The sequence below is a fragment of the Sciurus carolinensis genome, chromosome 9, assembly GCF_902686445.1.
Source record: "Sciurus carolinensis chromosome 9, mSciCar1.2, whole genome shotgun sequence".
Classification (NCBI taxonomy): Eukaryota; Metazoa; Chordata; class Mammalia; order Rodentia; family Sciuridae; genus Sciurus; species Sciurus carolinensis.
The window spans coordinates 55,108,956-55,136,745 of NC_062221.1; the positions used below are offsets into that span (position 1 = coordinate 55,108,956).

The 27,790-nt window shown below is 35.8% G+C and overlaps 1 protein-coding gene across 6 annotated transcripts in view; it reads left to right on the forward strand.

The window, feature by feature from the left end:
• Positions 1-27,790, forward strand: part of Vps8 (VPS8 subunit of CORVET complex) — a 266,030-nt gene that overhangs the window by 150,295 nt on the left and 87,945 nt on the right. For all 6 annotated transcript variants that reach the window (XM_047563466.1, XM_047563462.1, XM_047563464.1 and 3 more), the window contains 3 exons: positions 15,904-16,051; positions 20,594-20,683; positions 24,101-24,149. In XM_047563466.1, coding sequence (XP_047419422.1) covers positions 15,904-16,051; positions 20,594-20,683; positions 24,101-24,149 — 287 coding nt within the window. The remainder of the gene's footprint in view (positions 1-15,903; positions 16,052-20,593; positions 20,684-24,100; positions 24,150-27,790) is intronic.

Here is a 27,790-nt window from a genome sequence, read left to right on the forward strand (position 1 = left end):
TGTTTAGCTTTGAATAACTTCCTAGTGGTGTGGGAAGGAAAGTTTAAATGTGTTTTTCACTAATTATTGTAGAACTTATCAAATAAAAACAAACCCTACGAGATGATGAAATTAATAGGCAAGGAGCTTTGCATGTGGAATCTTAAAGTTCTACTGTGACTAAGTGGAATACATTTGGGAGTTCGATGTAATAACATGTTAACATCCTCTAAGTTAGTGTAAGTATGTATTGGCATAACCAAGGAGGCTTTTAGAAATTTGAGAAACACCACACAATGATTGAGGGTGGGGATATTTTAATGCACACTTAAAGTTGAACACTAACTTTCTTCAGTGTAATATCTGAGGGTATTATTTTCATATCAGACATAAAAACTTTAGGTTTCATTATGATATACACTGCCTATTTACACAATTGTAATATCAATTTTAGTTATTCCAGTATTTGTGCTACTTTTAAATACCAAATACCAGTAATTTTGTTGATCAGGATAATTTTTTTTGAAAGTTTAGTCATTTACATCTTGAACAAGCTGTGCTGCATTTAAATTTAGAGTTAAGCAAATGTGTATATAAAAAGCAGCCTGACTGCATACCTCATTCTACCCCGGTTCGAGACCTTTTCAAAGTACGTTTTAATTCCCAGTTCTCAGATTATTATTGAGGCTAAGACATCTTTTATTTTAATTTCTATTAATTATTTATATTTCCCTCAGAATGAGTTTGGGCCCCATTCTACTTCTAGGAGATATTGTAGAGTTGGAGTTTGGGGTAGAAGAGAAGAGAGAGCTGGAAAGAGAATGGGGGAGAACTTAGTAGGGGAGACCAGAGAGAAGTGGGGGACTGAGCTGGTGGAAGAGGAAAGAAGCACACAGGCCCACTTCCCTGCTCTTTCTCCAGGGCCTGGCCTCCTCCCTTCCCATGGCAAAATTCCATCTGCTCCTTATCCATACTTTGTCCAGTGTTAAGCCATTCTCTTTTCTAGGATAATTTATTTAACCAAGTTCTTTCCTGAACCATCCTGCCTAAAGAGACTCACACTGGAAGAACAAAGGAAGCTCAACTTTGACCTTGTCATTTTCTCAAATGCGAGGAAGTATAAATGAATGGTGGTGACCAGATAATCACTTTTTTAAAAAAATTATCAATATTAGGAATATAAATAGAGTCATTTGCTATGGTATCACAATCACTGCATAAACTTCACAGTAAGAAAATTGACAAATCACAGAAGTATCAGAGGTGTTCAGTGGGAAGAGTTGTTTGGTTATTACCTGTACCTAGACTTAAAAGATTCTAATTAGTTGAAACCCTTTAAGAATACTGTGAAAGTTGTTTTGTTCATCAGCAAACCACAAATAATTTTATATTTACTTAAGAAGCAAATATATTTTATATCCCTAAAGTAATCCTAGTCCCAGATAGGTATTCTGAATTAAGTTGTCACACATGATTCCTTTCCTGTGATATCAATTCAACTGTAGGTCCCTTCTCTAACATTCCTGGAAGAGGAGCAGTAAGTATACTTGGAACCCTCTGCTTTCCTCCCCACAAAAAGCAGCATGACCTCGAATGACCTCACTCTGACAGCAGCCAAATCTCCAAATTTGCTTTTGCTTAACACAAGTAAAGAACCTTGAATTAACCAGATTGATACTTCAGCTACACTTTAAAAAAGAGTTCATGTTATATTAATCCATCTCCAGATGTCAAAGACTTCATTCTGCTTTGAGAACCCTGGTTCCTGAATTCATCAGACTTTATCCTCTTACTTTATGTCTTATATAGGAGTCAAGCATCAATTCAGATTATGCTTTAAGTTTGTTTTTTCAATTTGATGTTTGACCTTTCAATAATTTTTATATTAAGAGTATTTTAGGGCTGGGGATGTAGCTCAGTGGTAAAGTGCTTGCCAAGCATGTAATGAATCCCTGCATTCAATCCCCAGCACCAAAAAAAAAGGTAAATAATTGTATCTCAACCTAACTTATAAATATATACTACTAGTAATATATTGAATTCTGGATTAAGGGAGAGAGATAAAGTTAAGAAGGTTAGGTTCAGAGGAAGTAAGGAAAGAAGTTGTCTCCCTTTCTTGCTTTGAGAGCTGTTCTCTAGACAAAGTTTTGAATTATAGAACCTTTGTCTTGAATGCCCTTTGAGCTCTACTTGCCCACATTTCTGTCCCCTTCTTTTCAGGGGCACAGGAAGCATGCAAGCTCCAAGCTCTCTACTTCATAAGCACCTCAGATATATAATATTCTTCATAGATATTTTAAATCCAAATTACCTCCCTCCTTGTCCCAGTCAAAACCTTTTCTAATTGCTTTGACAATCTGAATTGTATTACACTTTTACAATGAGGAATACACAAGCAGCATATGAATACAATGAAACATATATGCAGATGAAAAAAATACATTTCCTAATATCTGTTGACCCCAAAGGCAAGAAGAAAACAGTGTGGACTGGTTTACATTAGTCTTTCGATGACTTTTAAAATGACTATTATAGGGACAAAGGCAGAGTTCCCCTCTGCCTTCTGAAGTCACTGGAATTAACTAACAAAAATTAATTAGGAGAAAAGGCTTACGAACTTATTAATATGAGAGGGAAAAATCACAGTACGGAGGAAAATCACAGGAGTTACTCATGGACTCAACATTATTTAGAAAAATATATGCCTCTTTTTCTATAGGGAAAGGGAGAATGAAGAACATAAACAATTTTTAGGGGAATAAAATAAGTGATTTTTAGGGGTACTCATTGGGTTTGGAGAACATACAGAGGCCTGGAACAAAGTCTATTTGGCCCACAGAGTGGACAGTGTTTGTAAAGGATTACCTATGAGACCAAAATGGAAGACAGTTTCTCTAGAAGTCTGTCCAGGTACGTTGACAGACTTTAGTCTCTTCCCAAGATGTGACTTCAGTTAATGAAGGCTCAGGGAAGAGGCAAGAGGAGATTGTTTCTTCTTGGTGGGCTGGACTTCAGGCAGATAAGGGGAAAATGCAGAAATTTTTTCCTTACACTTGAAGGGAGAGACATAGAATGTGGGAGGCAGCTAGATTCTGAGGTAGGTTCTAGGACCTCTCAGCATGTCAAAGCACCCATTTTAGGGGTATCATTTTCTAGACCCCAACACTGTACTTGTTGACTAACCTAAAGGATTAAAGTCTTGTGAGGCACTGGAAAAACTACAGAAGTATGGGAAAAGATGTAGGAACAAAAGAACATTTTAAAAATCAGATATTTGGCCTGGCCTCACAACTTTCATTGGCAGCCAGCTTTGGACTATTTTTGCCTTTATTTCTTCATTCCTGTATATACAGTTTATGCATATTTGATTTAACATTTATATCAAGTTATTTTTGAGGGAGTAGTTTTTTCTTTTTGTCAACAGCATTTTTAAAGTATGAAATCATCCAGTTGAATTCTTATGTATATATTTATTTCTTTATCCAATTTCTTTAAGTTATCTTTGTTACATAATAATTTCATCAGGAGAATGACTTGACGTATTGGTGACATCTGTACATGGAGAGATTAGATAGTTCTGGGGGGAGATGGGGTTAATCCTCCAGAAACAAATTACTTGCCTGAATTGAGGCCAGCAGCTTGGGAGAAAGGATTTGCATCCTCTTCCAGTTCTGTCCTTTGGACAGCTGCTGTACAGAGGCCTACTCCACCCCCACTCCCTGTGCTCCTGCAGGCCACCAGTTCTCACAGTTCTGATACACTCATATCCAGATGCAGACCTTTTGTGCAGTGGGCATGCTTAAAGGATAATACAAAGAGCACTGTTTTGTGAGGCCTTAAGCTGTGTAAGGAATAAAGAGAATGTGTGAGTATATTTACATTCAAAATATTCTCAGTGTGATTTTCCTGGTAATGTTGATTAACCTTTGTTAACAAAGTCCTGGAGGCCTCTGAAATATATATTACTATTTTCTTTTAGGGGAAAAAAAAAACACACAAAATGTCACATTGTCTTTTTAAGTCTTTAATCAAAATAAAATAAAAATTGAACTTTGCTAAGTAAACAAGTAATTTTGCCAAAAAGGAAAATATATATTATGGCAATGTTTATACTATGGGATTTAGTTGAATCTGTCAGTATTTTTATAATGGATCTTTTTGAAGGGAAGGAACATTTATAAGATATTGACCCTCAGTGTTAAATAACATTTCTAAATTAAGATGAAAAATTATAACATTATAAATGTTCGTGAACATTAATATAAAAATACATTCCTTCTTTAGTGAGTGCCTTCATTGGCCAAGGTGATTATCAGCTTGGTCAGTTTTTCCTCTAGATATATGATTTTTGGTTAGTATTTTACTGGCAGCTCAAATTCTACCTAACATCATCTTCTAATTCTCCCTCCCTCATTCCACCTTGCCTACATGCATTTATTTCTTTATTCAGTAGTTATTTATTGTGAGATTGCTATTTATAACCAGTTTTCTAACCCAAACCTGTCTTCTCTCCTTTATTTTCTGTCTTAATATATGTCATCATCTACCCACTTATTTTATTTAATTTGGGAGTAACTACAGCATACTAAGTACTATGACTGGCATGCAAGATAAAATGGTGAATAAAAGCTCTGCCGTTAGAGAACTGACATTCTAAAATGGAGGAGATAGACTAGTAAGCAGACAATTCTAGTGTGTCTTCAATGAAATACCAAGAGTGATGATCCCATTTTCACTTTCTTGGCCCATTGCTACTCTGCCTTCTCAACCACACTATGCAGAGCCAGTCCTCAAAACCTATAAACTGCCTTTTCTGTATCCCTAACATGTGAATCCTCCTTTTGTCTACACCCACACTGTCCTGTTTCAAGCACTCAGCATCTCTTCTGGTTTTTGTATCTGGTTTCCCATCCAGCCTTCCATTTTCAATAAGCAAATAATGATAATGTCCCCTTCCCCTTTCAATTCCTATTACCCAAGGTGAAATCCAAACTCTTGGTATCTAGGTCTTTCTTGATATGGTTCAGGCCTGCCTGTCCAGCCTCATTGTCTTCCATCCTTTCCTCCTTTATTCCTTAGCAGTACTGAACTACTTGCTCATAGGATACACCACATATTGTCATTCCTCCCTCTGAATACTTGTACCTCCCTCTGTCCATATTGTTTTCTTGGGAACAGTTTACCTGTATCTTTTAAAAGTTAGAAAGTTATATGTGTGCTTTGATCCAGTGATTCCCTTTTGGAAAATGTATTTTAAGGAAATACTTTGAAATTAAAAAGTAATACCAAAATATCTATATTAGCATTTATAAGAGAAAAAGTTATTTTTAAAGGGTGGGGATATGGGAAGATGGCCAAATAAACACTAAAGTATGTGAGCTTAATTAAACACCATATTGGCAAACATGGCAATGTGACTGTAAAAATAAAACTAAGTTGGGCCAGGCACAGTGGTGCATGCCTATAATCCCAGCAACTTGGGAGGCTGAGGCAGGAGGATCTCCAGTTCAAAGTCAGCCTCAGCAAAAAGAGAGGTGCTAAGCAACTCAGTGAGACCCTGTCTGTAAATAAAATATGAAATAGGGCTGGGGATGTGGCTCAGTGGTTGAGTGCCCCTGAATTCAGTCCCCAGTACCTATTACTTAACATTTAATAGTATGCCACATACTATCTGTTTGTGTGATTGAATAATTGAAAGAGAATATGTAGAAATATAGATAGCTTAATAATCACTTTGTTCTTTTCCCCCATAAATTAACTTAAATTAATAATAAAAATGAGAGCAGTTGTTAGTACTTTGAAAGGGTTCTTTGCTTTTCAAATTTCTGATACAATGAAAACTGGCATGTAAGTGCTACATAGTAAAATTTCAAAATATTCGCTTTATTTTTATTTAAAGAAATCTTTCCAAATATATTTCTCTATTTTGCAATGCAAAGGATGCATTTTAAGGTATCTTGTGGCATTTACATTTCTTTTCTACTTGAGGTATGTTACTCTTTTCTATTCACTGCCCATGTGTTTTCTTTTTCTCTCTCTTTTTGTTTCACTCATTATCTGCCTTATTTGATTTTAATTGGGCATTTTATATATATCCATTTTTTATCTCAACATAAAACTTATACTTTTTTTCTTACCTTTTTGGTGCTTGCTCTTTGTTGGCAATACACATTTACAATTCATCCAAGTCCAATTACAAATACTACTGTACCATTTCATGGATAGTACAAATACCTTATAACAAAGTCTTCCCAATTCTTCCCTGCCATCCTTATTACTATCATTCATTTCGCTTATCTGTAAGCTATAATTGCTGAATACATTATTACTATTCTTTCAAACAGACTATTATTATCTAGTAGGTCAGTTAAGAATAAGAAAAATGAAAGATTTTATTTTATGCTCATCATTTCTTCTGTAATCCTCTTCACTTCTTTATGTAGATTCAAGTTTCTGTTCTGCATCACTTTGCTTCTTTTTGAAGAACCTTTAACATTTCTTGCAAGGCAGGTCTAACAGCAACACATTCCTTCCAATTTTTCTTTGGGAAAGCATTTCTTCTTCACTTTTGAGAAACAGTTTTGCTGGATGCAAAATTTTATGATGGTGGGGTGTTGTTTCTTTTCTTTCAACACTTGAAATATTTCACTCTACTGGTCTCTTTGCATGGTTTTTGAAGAGAAGTCTGATGTAATTTTTATCTTTGCTTCTCTACCGGTAAAGTAGGTAAAGTATTTCATCCTCCCCACCCCAAACCTCTGTCAAGATTTTCTTTTTCTGCAGTTCATGTATGATATGTCCAGGGATGAATTTTTTTGATATGTATTCTGCCTTATATTCTCTGAGTTTCTTGGATCTGTGGTTTGTTGTCTATCATTAATTTTGGAAAATTCTGTCATTATTTTAAATCTTCTTTCTTTTCCTTCCATTATCCCCATTAAGCATGTGTTAACATCTTTTGTGATTGTCACACAGTTCTTGAATATTCTATCTTTTTAATTATTTTTTCCTTTACATTTTACTTTTGGAAGTTTTTACTGATATTTCTTTAGGCTCACTAATTCTTCCCTCAGTTGTGTCCAGGTAGTTGATAAAAGCCCATCAAAGGCATTCTTCATTTCTGTAAATGGTTTTGCCTTTTTTTTTTAAAATCTTTTTTAGAGTTTCTAGCCCTCTGCTTACATCATCCATCTGTTCTTCCTTATTGTCCAGTTAGAGCCATTATCATAGTAATCATTAGTTGTTTCAAATTCCTGGTATGATAACTCCAATATCTCTGCCATATCTTGAGTTTGATTCCATTGCTTTTTAGTGTCTTATAATTTTGTTGTTATTGGTAAAAGATAGACATTATGTACTATGTAAAAGGAACTGAGGTAAGTAGGTCTGTACTGTGATGTCTTAGGTTCATCTGGCTAAGAGGTAGTCTTTGCTTACTGTTTAGGTATCTGAGGCTGAAATTTCCTCTAGTGTCGTTATTTTTGTCTCCCCTGTTATCTTGGGGTTTCCCCAAAGGCTACTTCTTAAGAAAAGTCTGTAGTATGTAGTTTTTTTTCTTTTGTATTCTCCTATTATAATATAGGAGATAGGAGCCCTGTTAATGTTGTAGTAAGGTGTGGGACCAGGGTATTTGTTCTGTAGTCCTACAATTAGCTTTTATTCTTTTACTGAGTTTGTATCTCTTGAGTGTTTCCTTCACATTGCTTCTCAGCCCTTCTACCCCACCACTTAAGTGAGATAGGGACTCTAGTTGGCTCTTTTGCTTCCCCCAGGTTAATTAGACTCTGATAAAACCCCAATCAGTCGCTGATAAAATAGTTTCCCTTGAGGGCAGTTTTATTAGCTTGTTCAGGCTGCCTTAACAAAGCACCTCAAACTGGGCAACTTAAACAACAGAAATTTATTGTCTCTCAGTTCTGAATGCTGCAAGTATGAGATCAAGTTGTTGGCAGGGTTGTTTCCTACCCAGGGCTGCAAAGAAGTTCTGTTCTGTGCCTTTCCCCTAGCTTCTGGTAGATTGCTGCAATGTGTAACCCCTGGGCTCAGAAGAGTACCACACTGATCTTGACCTTCATCTTTACCAGCCTTCCCCTTGTGTGTGTCTATGTCATTTTCCCATCTTAATAAGGACATTGGTCATATTGGATTAGGGACCAATTACATCTGCAAAGACTGTATTTCCAAATATGTCACAGTCTGAGATACCTTCAACTTATGGATTTGGGGGAAGACAGAATTCATCATGTGTTACTGAGAAGAACAAAACGCTGTGGGCATGTTTCAAAATGTCTACCTTTCCCCTCCCCTGGAGGAAATAGGGGGTGATTTTTCTCTGATCTTCACAGTAAGAACATGGTGGGTCTCTGGGAAATAAACTCCAAAAGTGTGGGAACCCTCTTAAGACTTAGACCCCCTGGAATTTTTAACTTTCAAATTTGTCCACAGTGAACCTTCAGCAATTTGTCAATGACAATTTTAAATTTTCCTATCCCATTGTGGCTCCAGAAGCCACAGTGTCTGCTCCCACACTTCTGCTCCAATAAGGTGTGGTTCTCTCTGTCCACCTCTCTGTCTCTTTGTAGTTTGGGGGCCAACAGTTTGCCATTGCCCTAATTCTTGGATGGAGCTTAAAAGAATTGTTGTTTTTCTTGTGAGCATGAAATAGACTTCCAGGCTGTTTACATGCCAGAACAGAAACTAAAAGTATCTGTTCTTTATACATGCAGTTTTATGGAGTCATCATAATAAATGTATAGTAGCCTGCCCTAGCATCAGTTCCAAAACCACTTCTGGAAATTGTTTCGTTTAAAGATAGGATCATAGAACTGCCTCTTATCTGTCTTCCATTTTCAACTTTCACTTGAGGGAGAGATTGGTGTCAAATTTCTCACCAGACCCTGGAAGTATACCAGTTTAAGTATTATGCTAAAGATGCCAATACCTGTATATTTTCAGTCTTTATTCAACTTGGGCCAGACAACTGGTGAGTATGATGAATAGCAGATTTTTGTGGTAAGGAGAACTTTGCATTAGGAAGAATACACATGATGAAGATGACTGCATAATTATTATTATCATTACTTATTACAGTACTTGGGAAAAATTTTAACTACCCTATGGTTGTTTTGGGTTTTGTTTTTTTTTTGTGTGTGTGTGTGTGTTGGAGATTAAACCCCAAGTTATATACCAAGCCCCCCCGTGGGATTTTAATTGAAGTCGGTATAGCATTGGAAGATCCAAATACTTTCTGTACCCCATATATTTATGAAACTAAATGATTCTGTAAAATCATCAGGCTTTTATTTTTTTTTTTTTCTGTTGGGTCTTTTTTTTTTTTTATTGTAAACAAATTGGGTACAACTTGTTTCTCTGTACATGAAGTAGAGGCATACCCTTTGTGTAATCATACATTTACATAGGGTAGTGGTGTTTGATTCATTCTGTTATTTAGGCTTTTATTTTTCTTAGGTTATAATTCTTCCTGCCTGTACAGGAGAATTATCAAAATAAAATACTTTCTTTTTCATGAATGTCAGAGGAATAACAAAAATTTTATTAAGATTTGAAGTAGATTTTGGCACTTGATTAGCAAATCAGGAAATGGGAAGTGACCAAAATCCCTTAAAGCCAACTGTCTTAGATCTACTATTACATCAGTTTGGTGTGTCAGAATCTTTGCTCTCAGATGGAATTGTGTGCTTGTCTGCTTTGGTCTGTGCCTCATAAAAGTTTACAAGGGATTGTAGCTGCTCCTGTCTGAGGGACTCCTGGCAGCTGTGCACAGGTGAGAAGAGTCATCATGGACAGTGAGAGACCGAAGATGCCTCCAGATTTCTTATTGTCAAAGGTTATATTTTCATCTAAGTCAATTGCTTGTCAAGTTGTAGGCATTACTAAGTTTTTATAATTTCATACAAATTTTATAGGTGTTCTCTTTGCCTCCAGTAAGAATCACATTTAAAGTATTTTTCAGGCATATTTGCACACTTGTGTATGTTTTATTCAGTTTTCACAGGATTACATTGTGACAGTTTTAATGTGAAATGTGTATGAAAAGCTGAAAGCTCAGCCTACAGACCTTGTGAAGCAATTTGAATGAAAACTAAAGAAAAAAATAATTTTCTTGTTTCATGTATTGCAAGTGATATAGTTAAGTTCTCAATCTAAAAAGGACTGAGTGGTCCTCTGTGCCACCACCTCAAAGACTGGAAGTATGGGAATGAGTAGAGAGTTGAAGCAGATCAGATTTAGGCTAAGGTGAAGTGGCCTAAATTGTCCAAACAAGCCCAGAGGGAGAAATCCTCTTCCTTAGAGATGTGGAAGAAGAGCCTGGCCTGGCCTACTTGTTTGCAGTTTTAAGTGAGGAGGAGACACTGGACAAACCCTTTTCACCCCAACACGTTTATTTTCCATGTCAAATGTTAGGAAGTCAGAATTTAAGTATGCATGTGTCACAAGGCACATGTGTGTTTTCTTTTAAAACTGACAAAAGAAAGCTTGTGTATGCTTTTACATACATGTAAATTTTACCATTATAGCTAATGAGATTATTAAAATAGAGATTTCCCAAACAGTAGATGAGATATAGGTCTAAAAGTCATCATTTTGACAGCCATAATGTAGTAAGTATGTAGCATAGCAGGTAGCTAATAGAAGACTAATAGAAATAGCTTTGGCAAGTGAATCTAACAGACCATGTTTATGTGCAGAATTGATAAGCAGTAGTCAGAAATAAATGTAAATTTATTAATGCTACAGCTTATTTATTGAAGTTTTGATTATGTTGATATCACCTAATCATTTCCCATCAGGCACATTATTTCCCTCTTAAATGAATGCATCAAAATATATTCATTTGGGTGATTTGCTTGGTTTGATGCATATCCACATCTTCAGCTCTTATAAATGGTTTTGTCAATAAATGTTCTGAGAAGAATTAAGTACTGTGATTCATTGGCAGATGCTTATGTCTAATCTTAATTTGCTCCATAGTCATGCATTTATAAGACATATTAACAGAAGTCTGATGTAGATAAAATACTAATAATACTAACAGTTTGGCACAAATATCTGGAAAGTACACTGGCTCACCCAAGTATGGAGTCACATTGGTTAACATTCCTGTTTTCTTTTGCCTAATAGCATTCCTGTTACACAACCATGTCCCTCTAAGAATATATAGGAAAAAAACAAATTGCTTTGGTTACAAAAATGTATGGCTTTTTTTTTTCCCCCCTTCATATATAAACCAAGCAATTCTCCATTGGACACCAACTTCAGTTTAACTCAATTCTCCTCTGTTTGCCTGTGGTTAGTATCATATTCCACAAGTTAAGGACTCAGTTCATGCAACTGCCCCCACTTCAGATGCCTGTCACAAGCCCTAGGTTGTGACCTGTGCTTCCGACAGACTGGCTATAAATTGTGGTTCCCATGACCCCTTACTTGGGCTTAATTAACTTACTAGGAGAACTTAACAGAACTCAGGAAGACACCTTATTTAACATGTACCAGTTTTTTAGGAAGGATATTACAAAGGATAGAAAAAGATATTACAAAAAAAAAGAAAAAGATATTACAAAGGATAGTAAAGGACAGTAAGGTGGAAGAGATGCATAGGGCAGAGCATGTAGGAAGATGCAAGGAGCTTCCGGGACCTCTCACTACTACAGGAACCTCTACATCCTCAGCAATCTGGAAGGCTCTAAACCTCTTTTGGGTTCTTATGAACATTTTATTATGTAAGTATGATTGGTTACCTCATTGATCATTGTTGATCCATGCAACTTTCAACCCCTCTGCCTCCCCAGAGATGGGTGTGGAGTGGAACTGAAAGTTCCAACCCTCTGATCACTTGGTTGGTTCCCCTGGCAACCAAACCCCCCATCCAGAGGCTATCCTGGAGCTTCCAGCCACCAGTCGTCTCATTATCATAAAAAAACCCTTGGACATCCCAAGGGTTTTAGGATCTTTGTGCCCAAAGCCAAGGACAGAGACCATATATATATTTCTTATTACATAACATTGTCACAATCCCACATAAAGAACTACCTTTTCCCTGGATTTATCATGGGTGTATTCATCTAGAGTTTTCTAACAGGATTTATTCCTAGCTATCTGTGGAGATAGTAGCCTCAGTTTCTGTAATTCTCACCCCTCTGTTTGAAAGGCAGACCAGTGCACTATTTCCTGTCAGTTTAGTTCCATTCAGCATGCATTTGCTGAGCACTATTTGTTATGTGCCAAGATGTTGGGGAATGCTGTGCTACTGCTGGGGGAATAATAATGAATGCACCACGGTCATTGTTCTCCTGGAGCGTATAGTATAGTTGGGGACACAGACATTTAAACGATAATTTTCAAGTCATGTGTAAGAACTTGGGTGATAATATATAGAGAGAATAGCTAATCACTGCTGGGTGCAGTGATACATGCCTATAATCCCAACAACTCAGAGGATCACAAGTTCAAGGCAAGCCTGGGCAACTTAGTGAGATCCTGTCTCAAAATAAAAAATAAAAAGGACTGGGAATGTAGCTCAGTGGTATAGTGTGCTACTGAGTTCAATCCCTAGTAGCACCACCACCAACCCTCAAAAAAAAGCAAAAAACAAGAGAATTGCCAGTCTCAACAAAATTCTATATGAAAGACAGTTTTGAGATATAAAAAAATAAAAATTCAATTGAAAACTTTGGAATTTTTAGTCAGCTTGGAAAATACTGAATTTGCCCATATTGTGAGTAAGCCATGCCATTAACATAGATCAGATAAGCTTGTGTCTTTTCACAATGTAAGAATTTATAGAATAACAATAAATTCACAGGCTACATCAATTTTATTGGGTTTAATTTACTGAGTATTCATGCTTCCCTTGGTAGCTATGAGCAGGACAATCACAAGTTCTTTTATTTCATTCCAGTCTTAATTACTAATGTCTATAGCACTCAAGTCACACATCACACTTTACACAATGATTTATAAGTTACAGAAAAGCTAAAAAAGAGATAAGCAGGCACAGGGTTTCAGGAAGCCCTCTAGGAGCAAAGGCAAAGAGTAGACACAAATGCAGTCATCTGCACATGATCAGATATGATTCTCAAATCCAACCGTAGAACTTATTCCAGGTGAGGATCCGTCCAGAGCTCAGAATTTGTTAAAGGAGAGTACCCTGGCAGTAGGCAGTTTGAAAGTGAGCCACATCAAGCAGGGAGATGGAGCTGAGCTAAAGCCCTGAGACAGAGTTGGGAGTTCCTGGCCTGTCACTCTCAGGATGTGTTCACCAAATGGTCTGATAAGATGACAGGTTGGTATGTGCTGCTGTACCACTGTCTTAGGTGCCTCTCCTTTTATATGTTTCAGAAGAGAGGGTTACATTGTCACCAGAAGAGATCTGAGGAATTCCATGGTGGAGGGGACCTCAACTCAGGACAAGTAGAGTTATTGACAGATATCGCAGAAAGAAATTTAAGAACCAGGTGGAGTGACGCACGCCTGTAATCCCAGCAGTTCACGAGGCTGAAGCAGGTGGATTGCAAGTTCAAAGCCAGCATCAGTAACTTAACAAGGCCCTAAGCAACTCAACAAGACTCTCTGTAAATAAAAAACAAAAAGGAAACTGAGGATGTGGCCTAGTGGTTAAGCGCCCCTGGGTTCAATTCCTGGTACATAAAATAAAATAAAATAAAATAAAATAAAGTAAAGTAAAAAGTAAAGTAAAGTAAAATGTAAATTTACGGACATACCAGTTAGAGTTACAAACAGATTTATTTGAAAGCAGAGACACATTCAAGGGATAATGTGGGCTATTTCGAAAGCAAGTAGACTTTGTGGTAAAGCAAGGAATATGCATTCAGGGAGAAGGTAGGCCATCTCAAGTGAGACAGGCTGCAACCCCTTGTTCTGGGGTGTTAATATTTATAGGGGGATAGTAGCTAGAGGCTGAACTAGAGGTAGACTCCGTGCAGTTACATACCTACACTTTCGCATTGCCCTTGCATCATGTTATTTTTTTGTGGGCGGGGACATGAGCCAAGGGTATGGGTGGGGTTGCTCAGGAGTTATTGTTTTATATTCCAGTGGTTCATGGGTGCTTCTCTTTTGAGACTCAGTATCTTTTTCTGTATCCTCAAATTCCTATATCAGCATCATGTGGTGGTCTGGTGTGTTTGGTGGTTAGGCTTGTCGGTATAATTTCCCTGATGTGGATTTGATACACTCCTGCACCTATGTCCCTTTGGTTTTTAGCAGCACAATTAATTTATTTATCAGTTGTACCTGTGCCATGCAGCTGGGGCTATTCTGGGTATTTGCCCAGATGAGTTACCAAGTCTTCTACCATAGCACTTGAAGTAACTCAGGGCAAAGCTGCTGCTATATTAAATGGAGTAACATAGGGCAGGGGACAACCTGAAAGGTACTGTTTCAAACAACATGGAGTAACTCAGAGCAGGGCATAGCCTGCTATCCACCATCCATCAGCAAGAATCGAAAGCCTCAAGCAGCGGAAAGTTCATCTCTGACTTCTGATCAGGACTGAATGTCATAGAACTCATAAGTTAGGAAAGATTTCCTATGTCTGAATGTAATCCTTCCTTCTGTAACTCAAGCCTCTTTTTAGTAATAAGAGTGCTGCTTACCATCATTTATAGAACAATTATCAAATCCAGATCATTCTCTCTGGAATCCAGACATTCCCACCTTGTGACTGTTGGGGGAATGCACTCGATTGCAGGTGTGTTTATAGACTGATGCCCTCAGCTCCCCTGTGAGTAATCTTATTTCACTCCATGAGCCATACAAATATCAACATTTTCTATATGTCATGATAGGAAAAAAGCTGGAAATTGCTGCTTTAGACAACATCTGTCTTAGCTTTTCTTCAGAAATCTCATTTCCCCAGCATTCATTTTAATCTTATTAACCCTATTCCATTGCTTGACATCCGGAGCTCTGGTTTAGGAAATCTGAAGAGAAAATAGGACTCTCAGAAGGGACTGACTTCTTTTGAAGATAGAAGAAGAGTCCTAGGTATACAATGAGCAGAAGCTAATTTCTTGAATAGTTCCTTTTGGCCACCAGTAGTTGAGTAGCCACCATGGTAAAACTAATTCTCCCAATGCTTTGGGGTAGGCCTTATAAATAGTGTGCGTTTTTGTTTTTGTTTTTTGTCTTTTTTATTTGGTACCAGGGATTGAATTCAGGGGCATTTGACCACTGAGGCACATCTCCAGCCCTATTTTGTATTTTATTTAGAGACAGAGTCTCACTGGGTTGCTTAGCACCTCGCTTTTTGCTGAGGCTGGCTTTGAACTCACAATCTTGCTTCAGCCTCCTGAGCCTTTGGGATTACAGGTGTGTGTTAGAATACAAGGAAAATTAACCCATAAACATTGTATACCTAATTATTCATCACTAACAGTAACCAAGAACTTTAGTCCTTACTACATACTGGGCACTGATTGACTTTGAAAATTCATAAGTGAGAAGCTATAAGATGCCTGCCCTCAGAATTTGTTGTCTTAGAGAAAACAGATAAAGAAGTAATAGCAACATGGTGTGATTGGTGGTGTGAGGATGACTAGTAGTGACAGGTGATGAGACTATGTTACTCATGGGTCAAATTGTGTAAACTGACTTGAGTCTTTTAGATGAAGTATAATTTTTGAAATGACTTAAGAGTCAACTGAATCTTTTGCTTAATTATTCAGTGTAAACTGAGAAATGTTTCTATTTAGAATGTCTCTAATGTACTGTAATGTATAGTTCATTCAGATAATATTAGTAACATTGAGACTTTGATTCCACATTTTTACCTGACCAGAAGGTGGTCTTGGTTTCAACATAATGCTTTTTGCCTGTATCCTTTAATTATAAGGGGCAGTTAAGTAATGCTACAATTTAGTACTCTCTTACCTTTGTTTTCAGGGAAGGTGTGCATGTAAATCAAGAATTGCTGCAAATATCTCCCTGTATTACAGAGCAATTCATTGAACTTTTGTGTCAGTTCAACCCAAATCAAGTTATAGAAACTCTTCAAGTCCTTGAATGCTACCGCCTAGAAGAAACTATTCAGGTAAGTTTTGTATATGCCAACAGCATACAAAAGACAGGAGTCAAGTTTTCCTAAATGTTTCCATTTTCCAGGTGAGCAAAGGGAAACTCACATGTGAAGTTATTGTAGAAGCTGATGGATATAAGTGGTAGTGCCTGAAGTTGAACCTGGAAAGCCTAGTAATTGTGATACACTCATTTCCCATTCTGTTAAAATCAAAAACAATACATGTCCATCCCTGTTTTGAAACAGGCTTTATAGAAATTCTGGCTAACACAATAAGCCTATAAAAAGGTACTCAATAATAATTATTGAAAGGAAAAGACCAAGCTCTTATATACAGACAGTGATGGTGAGATGGTCCCATTGTGCTATAAAACTGAATAGGCTAAATAGCAATCCAGTAGCTTTAGCTCTTCATTGCCTTGCTTCACTTCCCTTGTTTTCTTCTGTTTCCAAATGAGTGTGTGTGTGTGTGCATTTGTACCCACACACATATAAATGTAATAATATACCACAAGAGGCTAGTATGTTCCCCATTTGAGAGTTACTATAAAATAGCATTTTTTTAAAAAAAGCACTGGGGATTGAACCCAGGGGTACTTAACCACTGAACCACATCCCCAGCCCTTTATTGTATTTTATTTAGAGACAGGATCTCACTGAGTTCCTTAGGGCTGGCCTTGTACTTAAAATCCTCCTGCCTCAGCTTCCCCAGCCTCTGGGATTACAGGCATGTGCCAGCGCGTCAGCTAGCATCTCTGTTCTTCAGCTATCAACAGAAACTTGTATTTTCTGCTTCCATCTCCTGAACTAACCACATACTTTAAAAAATATTTATGAAATGTTTCAAATATTTAGAAAGGTATAAAATATCAAATATGTATGTACCCACTAAACTCGATTTTATGGTTTTTAACATTTTTTCATGCCGGCTTCAGATCTTTGTTGTCTTGTTTGTTCTAAAAATAAAGTACCCTTTCAAAAGAGTAACTGTCAAAGATTTTCTCTCATCTCTAGGCTCTCTCCTCACATTCCCTTTTCTTTTGCTGCATAGCTTTTTAATTTAATGCCATCCCACTTATTGATTCTTGGTTTTATTTCTTGAGCTTTAGGAGTCTCATAGAAAAATCTTTGCCAGCTACTCTTCCAACAGAGAATTAATAACCAGAATAGATAAAGAACTCAAAAAACTTACCACCAAAAACTAATAACCCACTCAATAAATGGACAAAAGATTTAAATAGATATTTCTAAAAAGAAGAAATAATGAATGCCCAACAAATACATGAACAAATGTTCAACATTCTTAGCAATCAGGAAAATGCAAAGCTAGAGCAAAGTGAGGGGGAAAGTGTGGGGTGGAAATAGAGAAGAGATCAGAAGAGTAGAGGAAAGGGATTGTGGGGGGAGGATAGAATGATAGGAAAAGGAAGGAACTGTGCAATGAATTGAAAAACATGCTATGTATGTATATGAATATGCCATAGTGAATTCTACCTTTGTATATCTATAAAGAACCAATTAAGAAAAATAAATAGTAGGAAGACCAGTGTAGCAGAGGAAGGGAAGCAGATGCAGGGAGGAGAGGAGGAAATAAGGAAAAAAGAAAACTATAGAGATTTTATCTCACCCTAGTTAGAATGGAGCAAGCCATGTTATATGCATTTATAAATATGTCAAAAGGAACCCCACTATTATGTATAAACTGTCAAACACTAATAAAACATTTTTTTTTTTTAATGAATCACCCTTTGTCCCTTTCCCTTTTCTCTTTTGAGGTCACCACCAACCTAAGGTGGTGTTTATCCTTTCAGTCCATGATGTTAATCTTTCCTATATATGTATGTGCCTATAAAATACATGATACAGTTTTATATGTTTTTTAAATTTATACTAATAGTGTCACCAATAGTGTATATCCTATTGCAGATGGCTTTTTTTTCACTGTTTTTTAAATTAATTTGTTTATATATGTGCAGTTGTACTTCATCTATCTTAATGGTCATAATCTATGAAATGAATATACCAGTTTATTTCTCTGTTGATAGGTATTTATGATTTTCTTAGTTTTTTACTATTATAAACAGTGCCACAGTAAACATCCTTATACATGTCTTCTTGTGCCCATGTAAGGTTTCTCCAAATACTATACATGGAAAGGGAATTGTTTAGATAGCTTAATTCTGCTGATGGAGCCCTGTTGATTTCCTGTTTCTGTTCTTATCAGCACTGTTTGACATTTGCTATTTTCTCACATCCTTGATCATTCCTAATACCTTCAGACTTCTTAATTTTTGCCAGAGAGATGGATATCATTTTTATTTAGGACATTGGACATCTTTCCATATATTTAATGATTCTTGGGTCATCTTACTATATTGTTTACACATTTTTCTACTGAGTGTTTTACTCTTACTTAATTCTAGAGGTTCTTTCTAATTTCTGAATCACATATTTGCTGATTTTATGTGTTGGAGATTTCTTCTTCCTTTCTGTTGTGGCACATCTTTGTAACTTGTGTTTTAATGACTTCCATTTTATTTTATCCATCTCCTTTAAGGTTTAAGTTTGTGTGTATGCATCTTATTCCCATTCCTATTTCAATGGTACTAAGGATTTACCTTATTTAATTTTTACAATTTACTTTCTTAACTTTTAAGCTTTTAATCCATCTGGAATTTATTTTTGTAGACTGATCGAGAGAGAGGTTTCTATCTTTTATCCTCCCCACATGATGGCTGATGCTCCATGTGGCATTTTATGAACCTTTCTTCATTAATTTTTATACCCTACTGCTATATAGCAAACTGTCAAAATGTACATGGATCTCCTTGTGTTTTCTTCTCTTCCTTTGGTCCTTTGGCATTCCCTGTACCCATACCACATATTTTAGTTCATATAACTTTATAATAAGGCTTATTATTTGAAAAAGGATTCTTGCCTCCTATTCTTTTTCTTTAAAATACTTTAGCCACTTTGATCTCTTACTATTCCATGTCAATGTAGCCATCACCTTGTCAAGTTCCTTTTTAAAAAATATCCTTCTGGAATTTTGATTTAAAAATACACTGAATTTATAGATTAATTCAGAGATAATTAACATCTCTGATTTTTTTTTACATGCAGGCATGCATTTGTCTTTTAAAAATGCCTTTTATACCTTTTGGTGAGGTTTCATAACATTTACATAAGGTCCTTGCACAGGTTTTACTAAATTATTCCTAGATGCTTTATACTTCTACTAACATGGTACGAGGAAATTTTTTAAATGACATTTTTTTATTGTTTCGTACTACAGTATGACAATGTGACTAATTTTGTGCCTCATATTGCATTTAACAGACTGAATTCCTTTTTAGTTCAAATAGTTCCTAGATATTTTGTGACAATAATATTATTTAAGAAGAATGGCAGTTTGTTATTTTCATTCCTGTCTTATACTTTTTTCTTTGTCTTATCAGATATCTAGGAGCTCTATGATATTGTTGAGCAGAAGCAGTGACAGTGTATCTTTTAACCTTGTCCTAATTTAGAAGAATGTGTCTAATGCTTGACATCAAATGAAGCTTTTTTAAAAAGTGTACTTTTTATTATAGGATTTTGATAGATGACTTTTATTAAGAAAATTCTATTCCCAATTTGGGTACAAGTATTTCGTCTTTTTTTTTTTTTTTTTCACTAATGGATGCTGCTTTTCTACATTTCTTGAGATATTCACGTTTCTCTTCTATAATCTGTTAATGTGTTATTTGTGCCTTTCCTTTTTCTTCTAGGAAGATTTTTTTTTCCTATTAGTCTTTTCAAAGAAGTTAAGTTTGAGTTTGTTAAATCTCCCTATTGTTTGCTTTCTATCATTTTCTTCAATTTTTCTTCTATCTTCTTAGCTTACTTTATATATTTTTTTAGTTGTTTAGGTGGACACAATACTTTTATTTTATTTTTTTATTTTTTATGTGGTGCTCAAGATCAAATCCATTGCCTCACATGTGCCAGGCAAATGCTCTACCACTGAGCCACAAACCCAGCCCTAATTGTTACTTTTCTTTGCTTATTAGATATCCTTAGCTTATTTTTATGAAGGTTCCATAAGTTAGTGCATAGTATTTTTGTAGTCAGTTTGTTCTGAATATTTTGTGTAGAATTAAACTTGATGAATTTCTAGATTATGTTATTATAATTTATATGTATGCATTAGTTTTTCTCCAGTGGCTATGCAGGTATGTCACAATTCTTTTAAATAAATAAGTGAAAAAATTAATATGATTGGCCCAATTAAAACTGCCAATGGGCCACTATAAGACAAAAAATTGGACTGGGGATATAGCTCAATTGGTAGAGTGCTTGCTTCGTATGCACAGGGCCCTGGGTTCAATCCCCAGCACCACAAAAAAAAAAAAAAAAAAAAAAGACAAAATATCAAATATTTGTATATTATAGTGCAAAACACCATATACCAAGATTTGCATATCTTATTTACTATAATGTGGGTTTTCCTCATCTTTAATAGATCTTTCCATTTCACAAATAAGATTTTTGAATAAAAATATTCTTTTTTCCTAGATTACTCAAAAGTATCAGCTCCATGAAGTCACTGCTTATCTATTGGAAAAGAAAGGAGATATTCATGGTGCCTTCCTAATAATGCTGGAGGTAACATTTACTGCATTTGTTTTGTCCTATTCTTTCTACATCTCTATGTATTCATCAGTTCATCTTAATTTCTATGTTTCAAGATATGTTGCAGACAAAAGTACATTTTACCCCTGAATATTTTAATCATGCATATCATTGAATATAGTTCAGTATTTCTTTGTGGTATTTTGTGAAAAAAGATAACATTTACATAAAACAAAAACACAAGTTTTAAGTGTACCATTTGATGAGTTTTGACAAATGTTTGCATTTGTCTAACTGAAGTTTTTATCAAAATAGAGAACATTATCTTCACTCCAGAAAGTTCCCTCAGTTTTTTTTTTTTAATATATTTTCATCCAGCTAGGAATAGAATAAGGAGGTTCTATTTATATCAAAAAGTGCTCTATGTTGGCTCCTAGTTTATTTGATTCTAAAACATGCCAGGAAGAATACCCCCCAGTTATGTTCCTCATAGAAATAGAGAAAGCAATCATGAACTTCATCTGGAAGAATAAGAGACCTCAAATAGCCAAAACAATCCTGAGCATAAAAAGTGAAGCAAGAGGTATCACAATACCGGACCTTAATTAAACTGTACTACAGAGCAATAGTAACAAAAATGGCATGGTATTGGCACCAAAATAGACCGGCAGACCAATGGTACAGAATAGAAGACACAGAGACAAACGCACATAAATACATTTACCTCATACTAGACAAAGGAACCAAAAACATAATTGGAGAAAAGATAGCCTGTTCAACAAATGGTGCTAGGAAAACTGGAAATCCTTATGCAGTAAAATGAAATTAAACCTCTATCTCTCACCCTGCATAAAACTCAAAATGGATCAAGGACTTAGGAATTAGAACAGAGACCCTTCATCAAATAAAAGACAAAGTAGGCCCAAATCTTCATCACGTTAGCTTAGGATCAGACTTCCTTAACAATACTCCCAAAGCACAAGAAATGAAAGCAAGGATCAATAAATGGGATGGATTCAAACTAAAAAGTTTTTTCTCAGCAAAGGATACAACCAATAATGTGAAAAGAGAGCCTACAGAATGGGAGAAAATTTTTTCCACACGCACTTCAGATAGAGCACTAATCTCCAAAATTTATAAAGAACTTACAAAATTTTACAACCAAAATACAAAGAACCCAATCAATAAATGGGCCAAGGAACTGGACAGGCACTTTACAGAAGAAGATATACAAGTGATTAATAAATATATGAAAAAGTGCTCATCATCTCTAGTAATTACAGAAAGGCAAATTAAAACCAAGCTAAGATTTCATCTAACTCCAATTAGAATGACTATTATCAAGAACACAAACAATAATAGATGTTGGTGTGGATGTGGGGAAAAAGACACACTTTTACATTGCTGGTGGAGTTGCAAATTGGTGCAGCCACTGTGGAAAGCAGTGTGGAGATTTCCGCATAAAACTTGGAATGGACCCACCTTTTGACTCAGCTTTCCCTCGGTTTATACCCCAAAGGACTTAAAATTAGCATACTACAGTAACGCAGTCACGTCAATATTTATAGCAGCTGAATTCACAATAGCTAGATTGTTGAACCAACCTAGATGCCCTTCAGTAGATGAATGGATAAAGAAACTGTGGTATATATACACAATGGAATATTATTCAACCATAAAGAATAATAATAATATGGCAATTGCAGATAAATGGATGGAATTGGAGAATATTGTGCTAAGTGAAATAAGCCAATCCCAAAAAACCAAAAGCCGAATGTTTTCCCTGATAAGTGGATGATGATGTATAATGGGGGTTGGGGGTAGGGGATGAGAGAAGAATAGAGGGACTTTAGATTACTTATAGAGAAATGAGGGTGGGTATGAAAAATGGTGGAATGAGACAGACATCATTACCTTATGTACATGTATGATTACATGGATGGTATGAATCTACATTGTACAGAACCATAGAAACGAAAAGATGTACCTCATTTGTGTACAATGAATCAAAATGCAGTCTGTAAAAATAAAAAGAAAAAGAATACTCCTCAAAGGCTTAGTATAAGTTCTTGATTTCTTTTAATCTGTAAATTAAACCTATATCTCCTTTTTTTTCCTTGCAGTTTATTTGTTGACACTATAAAACTAGTATTAACAAATAAGTAAAAGTGTTATTAGCTGGGTGGTACAGTGACACATGCCTGTAATCCCAGTGGCTCGGGAGGCTGAGGTAGGAGGATCATGATTTCAAAACCAGCCCCAGCAATTTAGTCTTTAAGCAACTCATTGAGACCCTGTCTCTAAATAAAATGTTAAAAAGAGCTGGAGATGTGGCTCAGGAGTTAAGCACACCTGAGTTCAATTCCTAGTACCAAAAATAAAAAATAAAAAAAGTTGTTGTTGGCATGAATAGGGGAAGGAGAAGCAGGAGAACTGTGCAGGTACTTACACTACTACTTGCAAAAGCCTTAAGAACATAAAAAAGTATGGGTCACTAGGACAAGCTCACAGCTTACCTAGATCTCAACTATACAATATATAGGCGGAAACAAAGTCTAAGTCTAGGTTTGAACGGACTTTGTAGGACACGGTAAAGAATTGTGAAGCAAGGGAACTTGTTTCATAAAGACTGCTTTGGTGACTGGGAGAAGAGGTGGGAGGTGGGGTGGTGAGGTGCAGAGAGGGGAGAGGAAGAATTGAAAGCAGAGACCAACACTTACAATCGTACAGATGGGAGTCAACAAGTGCTTGACCTGGGTAATGGAAAGAAGAGGGGCTAGATTTGAGAACTGACAGATCATCTGACTGGTTATGAGATGAGTGAGATGGAATAGTGAATGATGATTCTAGTTATAAGCTAAAATTCTGTGATTTAAAATTCTGTGATTCGGGGTCTATAAGGGACCCCAAGAAAAGGAGCAAATTTGAAGTAGAAGGGATATATTAGGGATCAGCTTGAAATGGGTATTAAAAAGTCTTTGCAATGAGTTAAAGGTGTCTAGGGATCTAGAATTCAGTAGAGCAGTGGATACTATGACTGCATATCGGGGAGAAATTATACCCAAGGCTGTGCCTTATGCTCTGGAGTAGACTTGTCATTTCGTTTTTGTTCCACCCATCCAATCCACCTCTTTTTCTCATAATCCAATATGAATTTTTATACCCTAATCCTAAGCATGGATAAATCCTAATTCTTATTACTATGCCCAAAGAGTGTCAGTGGCAATGATGTCATGTTAAAAGCAGACGTGGGCAGAATAAGTGATAACTTGATCTTTCAGGTCCCTTCCCATACTGCTAACTATATGCACAAGTATTCACTTCTGAATGACAGTAAGGGACCATTCTTTATAACCTTCCTATTTCTTACCTTTAAAATATGTTAATGCAGATTTATGCTAGGATGAAATGTAAAGTGTTCTTATTACCTCCTATATTTTTACCTCTTAGAGACTACAAAGCAAACTGCAAGAGATAACAACACATCAAGGTGAAAAAAGTAAGTTCTTGAATGTGATTCAAAAGTTTTTTTTCTCCACAGCCTCCATGTTTTAAAAGATATTATTTGAAAACAAATTGCCTTTGTTAAGTAATAATTACTTTGGTCCATCTTCATAATTACTACTTATCCTTTTTAACATGGTTCCAAAATTTAGCTAGTTTTCAAGTGCTCATAATAGGAGATATTATAAGTGCCTTGGTAGTGCTCCTTGTCAACAGGATTAAATACACAGGAAATAGGCAGTGTTCAACTACTATTGATCAGTCTTTTTAGTTATATTTATGTACTTATAATTTGGTTTTGTGTAAATGAGGTACATGATATCTTAAAAATTAGAGTCATGTGCCAAACAACAGCAAATCAAAGTTTCTAACCAGTAAGTAATAACCAGTGTTTTTGTACTGAATTTGTACAATTGTAGTTCAAAGCAGTAAAACTTGACAGTTTGGAATATTGAGTGCCTTTGAACACAGATAGATAAAAATTTTCATCATGTTCTTTGACATTTAAAAGTTTTTTAAGTTATGATAAAATATATATAACACAAAATTTACTACTTTTAAGTGTACAATTTGGTGGCGTTACACACGTTCACATTGTTATACAACCAGCACCATGATCTGTCTCCAACTTTTTCATCTCCCCAATCTGAAACTCTTCCCACTAAGCAGCAACTCCCCTTAGTTCCCTCTCCTAACTGCAGGCAACCACCATTCTTCTTTCTGCCATTCTACTTGCTTTTCCCAACATTCTTTTTTTTTTTTTTTTTCTGAATTTGATTACTCTGAGAAACCATACAGTGTTCTTTTGTTACTAGCTTATTTTATTTAGCATAATGTCTTTAAATTTTGTGAAGGTTGTCAAACATGTCAGAATTTTATTCCTTTTTAAACTGAATACCATCTATTGTATTTATATATCATTTAAATACATTTTTTTCATTCATTTTGGCCATTGTGAATAATGCTGCTATAAACATGGTTGTTCAAATATCTTTTCAAGTCCCTGCTTTCATTTTTTTTTTGTATATGTATAACTAGAAGTGGGATTGGTAGATCAAGTAGTAATTTTATTTTTAATTTTTTGAGTAACTGCCATACCACTTTCCATAGCCATTGCACTATTTAACATTCTCACCAAAAGTGCATAAGAGTTCCGATTCTCTATACCCTCACCAATACTTTGTTCTTGTTTTTGATAGTAAGTTATCCTAATTGGGGGGAGGGAAGGTGGTATATTTTAATTTGCATTTCTTAATGATGAGTGATGTTGAGCATCTTTTCGTGTGACTTTTGGCCATTTTTATATCTGTTTTACAGAAATATGTATTCACTTTGAGTCAGGTTTGCATTCATTTCCGTGACGTTTTTGAAATAGCCCACCTGAAGATCAAGGAATCCCTTGATAGGTGACAGATTACTCTACCTATTTCACAACATAATTCTTGTACCCCTTGGCCCTTCCTTTAATATACCTTTACCCTAACTCTTATAATTTATCTATATTGTTTGATGGTTAAGTACTACATGGTAGTCTGTGTTGTATCTTGAACATCGTGAATTATAGTAAATCTTTTTGGAACCTCAGTAAGCACTTGATTGGCTTTTCCATATTGATAATCCAACTAGACACTTAATTATTACTTTTGAATTGTCAGTGTGTGTTCAGTTTCATTGTTAGGTTTATTGCATTTTATGACATTTTTATATTTAAATTTAATGTCTGAGAATAATTTTTCAGACAATAATGAAAGACTGAGGGGAAAGTATGAAGTATATTTCTCCAAAATGGGTTGGGGATGTGGCTCAGTGGGCGAGTACCTGAGTTCAATCCCTGGTACCCCTCCCCCTGCAACAAAATTGGTATGATTTGTAGGTGGTATGTCTAGAGAAGCCAGTTTTTTAAATTCCAATAAGGATAAATTTTCCAGTAATAGTCTTGTAACCAGTCCAGTAATAGCCATCTGCTTTCAGATTCAGTTTTGACAATATGCTTAAAATTTTTGAAGCATTTGCTACTTTCAAGACATTGTGCTTAGTTCCTGTGGGCTATAGACAGATACCTAAAACATCTGCCTCCCCTGAAGAACTAGTCTCAAAAAGGAGTCCAGTACAAATTAACACTCTAACAAGTTGAATGGAGTGCCCCAAAGTAGCAAAGGAGTGTGGAAAACTAGGGAACTGTTTGTGACCCATGAGTCGAGAGTTTTGTGTTAGATGTGACCTTAAAGTAAGACCAGAGGAGAACTAGGAGTTTAATAGACTAAGTGGGACAAGAGTCTTCTGGGCTGAAGAGGACATGAGTGTGAAGTGCCTGGTTTCTAACCTCAGAGATTAAGAAATAATCTGTTGATACTAGGGCACAGAGGGTGAGAAGGTGAGCAATACTTAGTGTCAGAAGCTTACTACATTCTATTTCTAAGCATTAGGAATCTTTAATTGTTTTTATGGAAGGAAGTAATGTGTTTGGACTTGTGCTTAAGAAAATCCTAGCAACAGTATAAAAGGGAATGGAGGCAATATTTGGATGTCAAAAGTTTGGTGAAGGAGTTGAGGTTATAGCTCAGTGGTAGAGCACTTGCCTAGTATGTATGAGGCCACTGTGTTCAGTCCTCAACTCCACATAAAAATAAGTAAAATAAAATAAAGGTATTGTGTGCATCTACAACTAATAAGAATATTTTTTTTAAAAAAGTTCAGGAAAGAGACTGTTGCAGTGGCAGATACGCAGAATTCTGCCAGGGTAACAGTGGTGGGCACAAGCAAGTACAGAATTAGAAGTGACAAAAATGAGCACTTTATTTGAATGTGTGGAATTAAGGAAAGGGAAGCATCAAACATAATGAAGATTTATAAACTGGTTAACTTATTGATACTGGCTCCATTAACTTTATTTGGAAATTTGTGGGGAGAAGCAGATTTGAAATGAGGAAGTTGGACTCTGCACATATAAAGTTCAAAGTGCATGCACGACATCCACTTGGAGATTGTGTCCTAGGGTCATTTGAAAATTCAACCTACAGATTATGAATGGAGTAAAAGCTGAAGTGTACCTTTTAAACATTTTGTTTTCCTTTTAAATATTTTTATATATTTTTAGTTGTAGGTGGACCTTTATTTTATTTATTTATATGTGGTGCTGAGAATCAAATCCTGTGTCTCTACACATGCTGGGCAAGCACTCTGTCACTGAGCCCCAACCCCAGCCCTAAAGTGTACCTTTTAAAGTTATTAACAAAAACATGAGAGTTGAAACCACAGGAGTGGCTGAAATCATTGAAAAATGAGAGAAAAAAAAATATAAGACAGGATCTTAGGTAAACACCTACATTTAAAACACAGAGGAAAAGACGGTAGAGCAAGAAGTGCGAAGGATAATCACTCTGCTAACTAATCCACAAACAGATGATTCCCATAACCAAAGCATATTGAGATGCTAAATACAATGTGCTTTACGTGTACTTTGAATGTCAAACATTTATATAGAAAACTCCTATTGCCCAAAATGATATTTAAATCTACTAAATCTCAGTGTTAGATCTCATGGATGATAGAATTTCTTAGAATAGAAAATTAAAGCTATGCAAAGGAAAGAGAATTTCATTTTTCACAGAAGCTCTGAGATTATCAGAAACATGT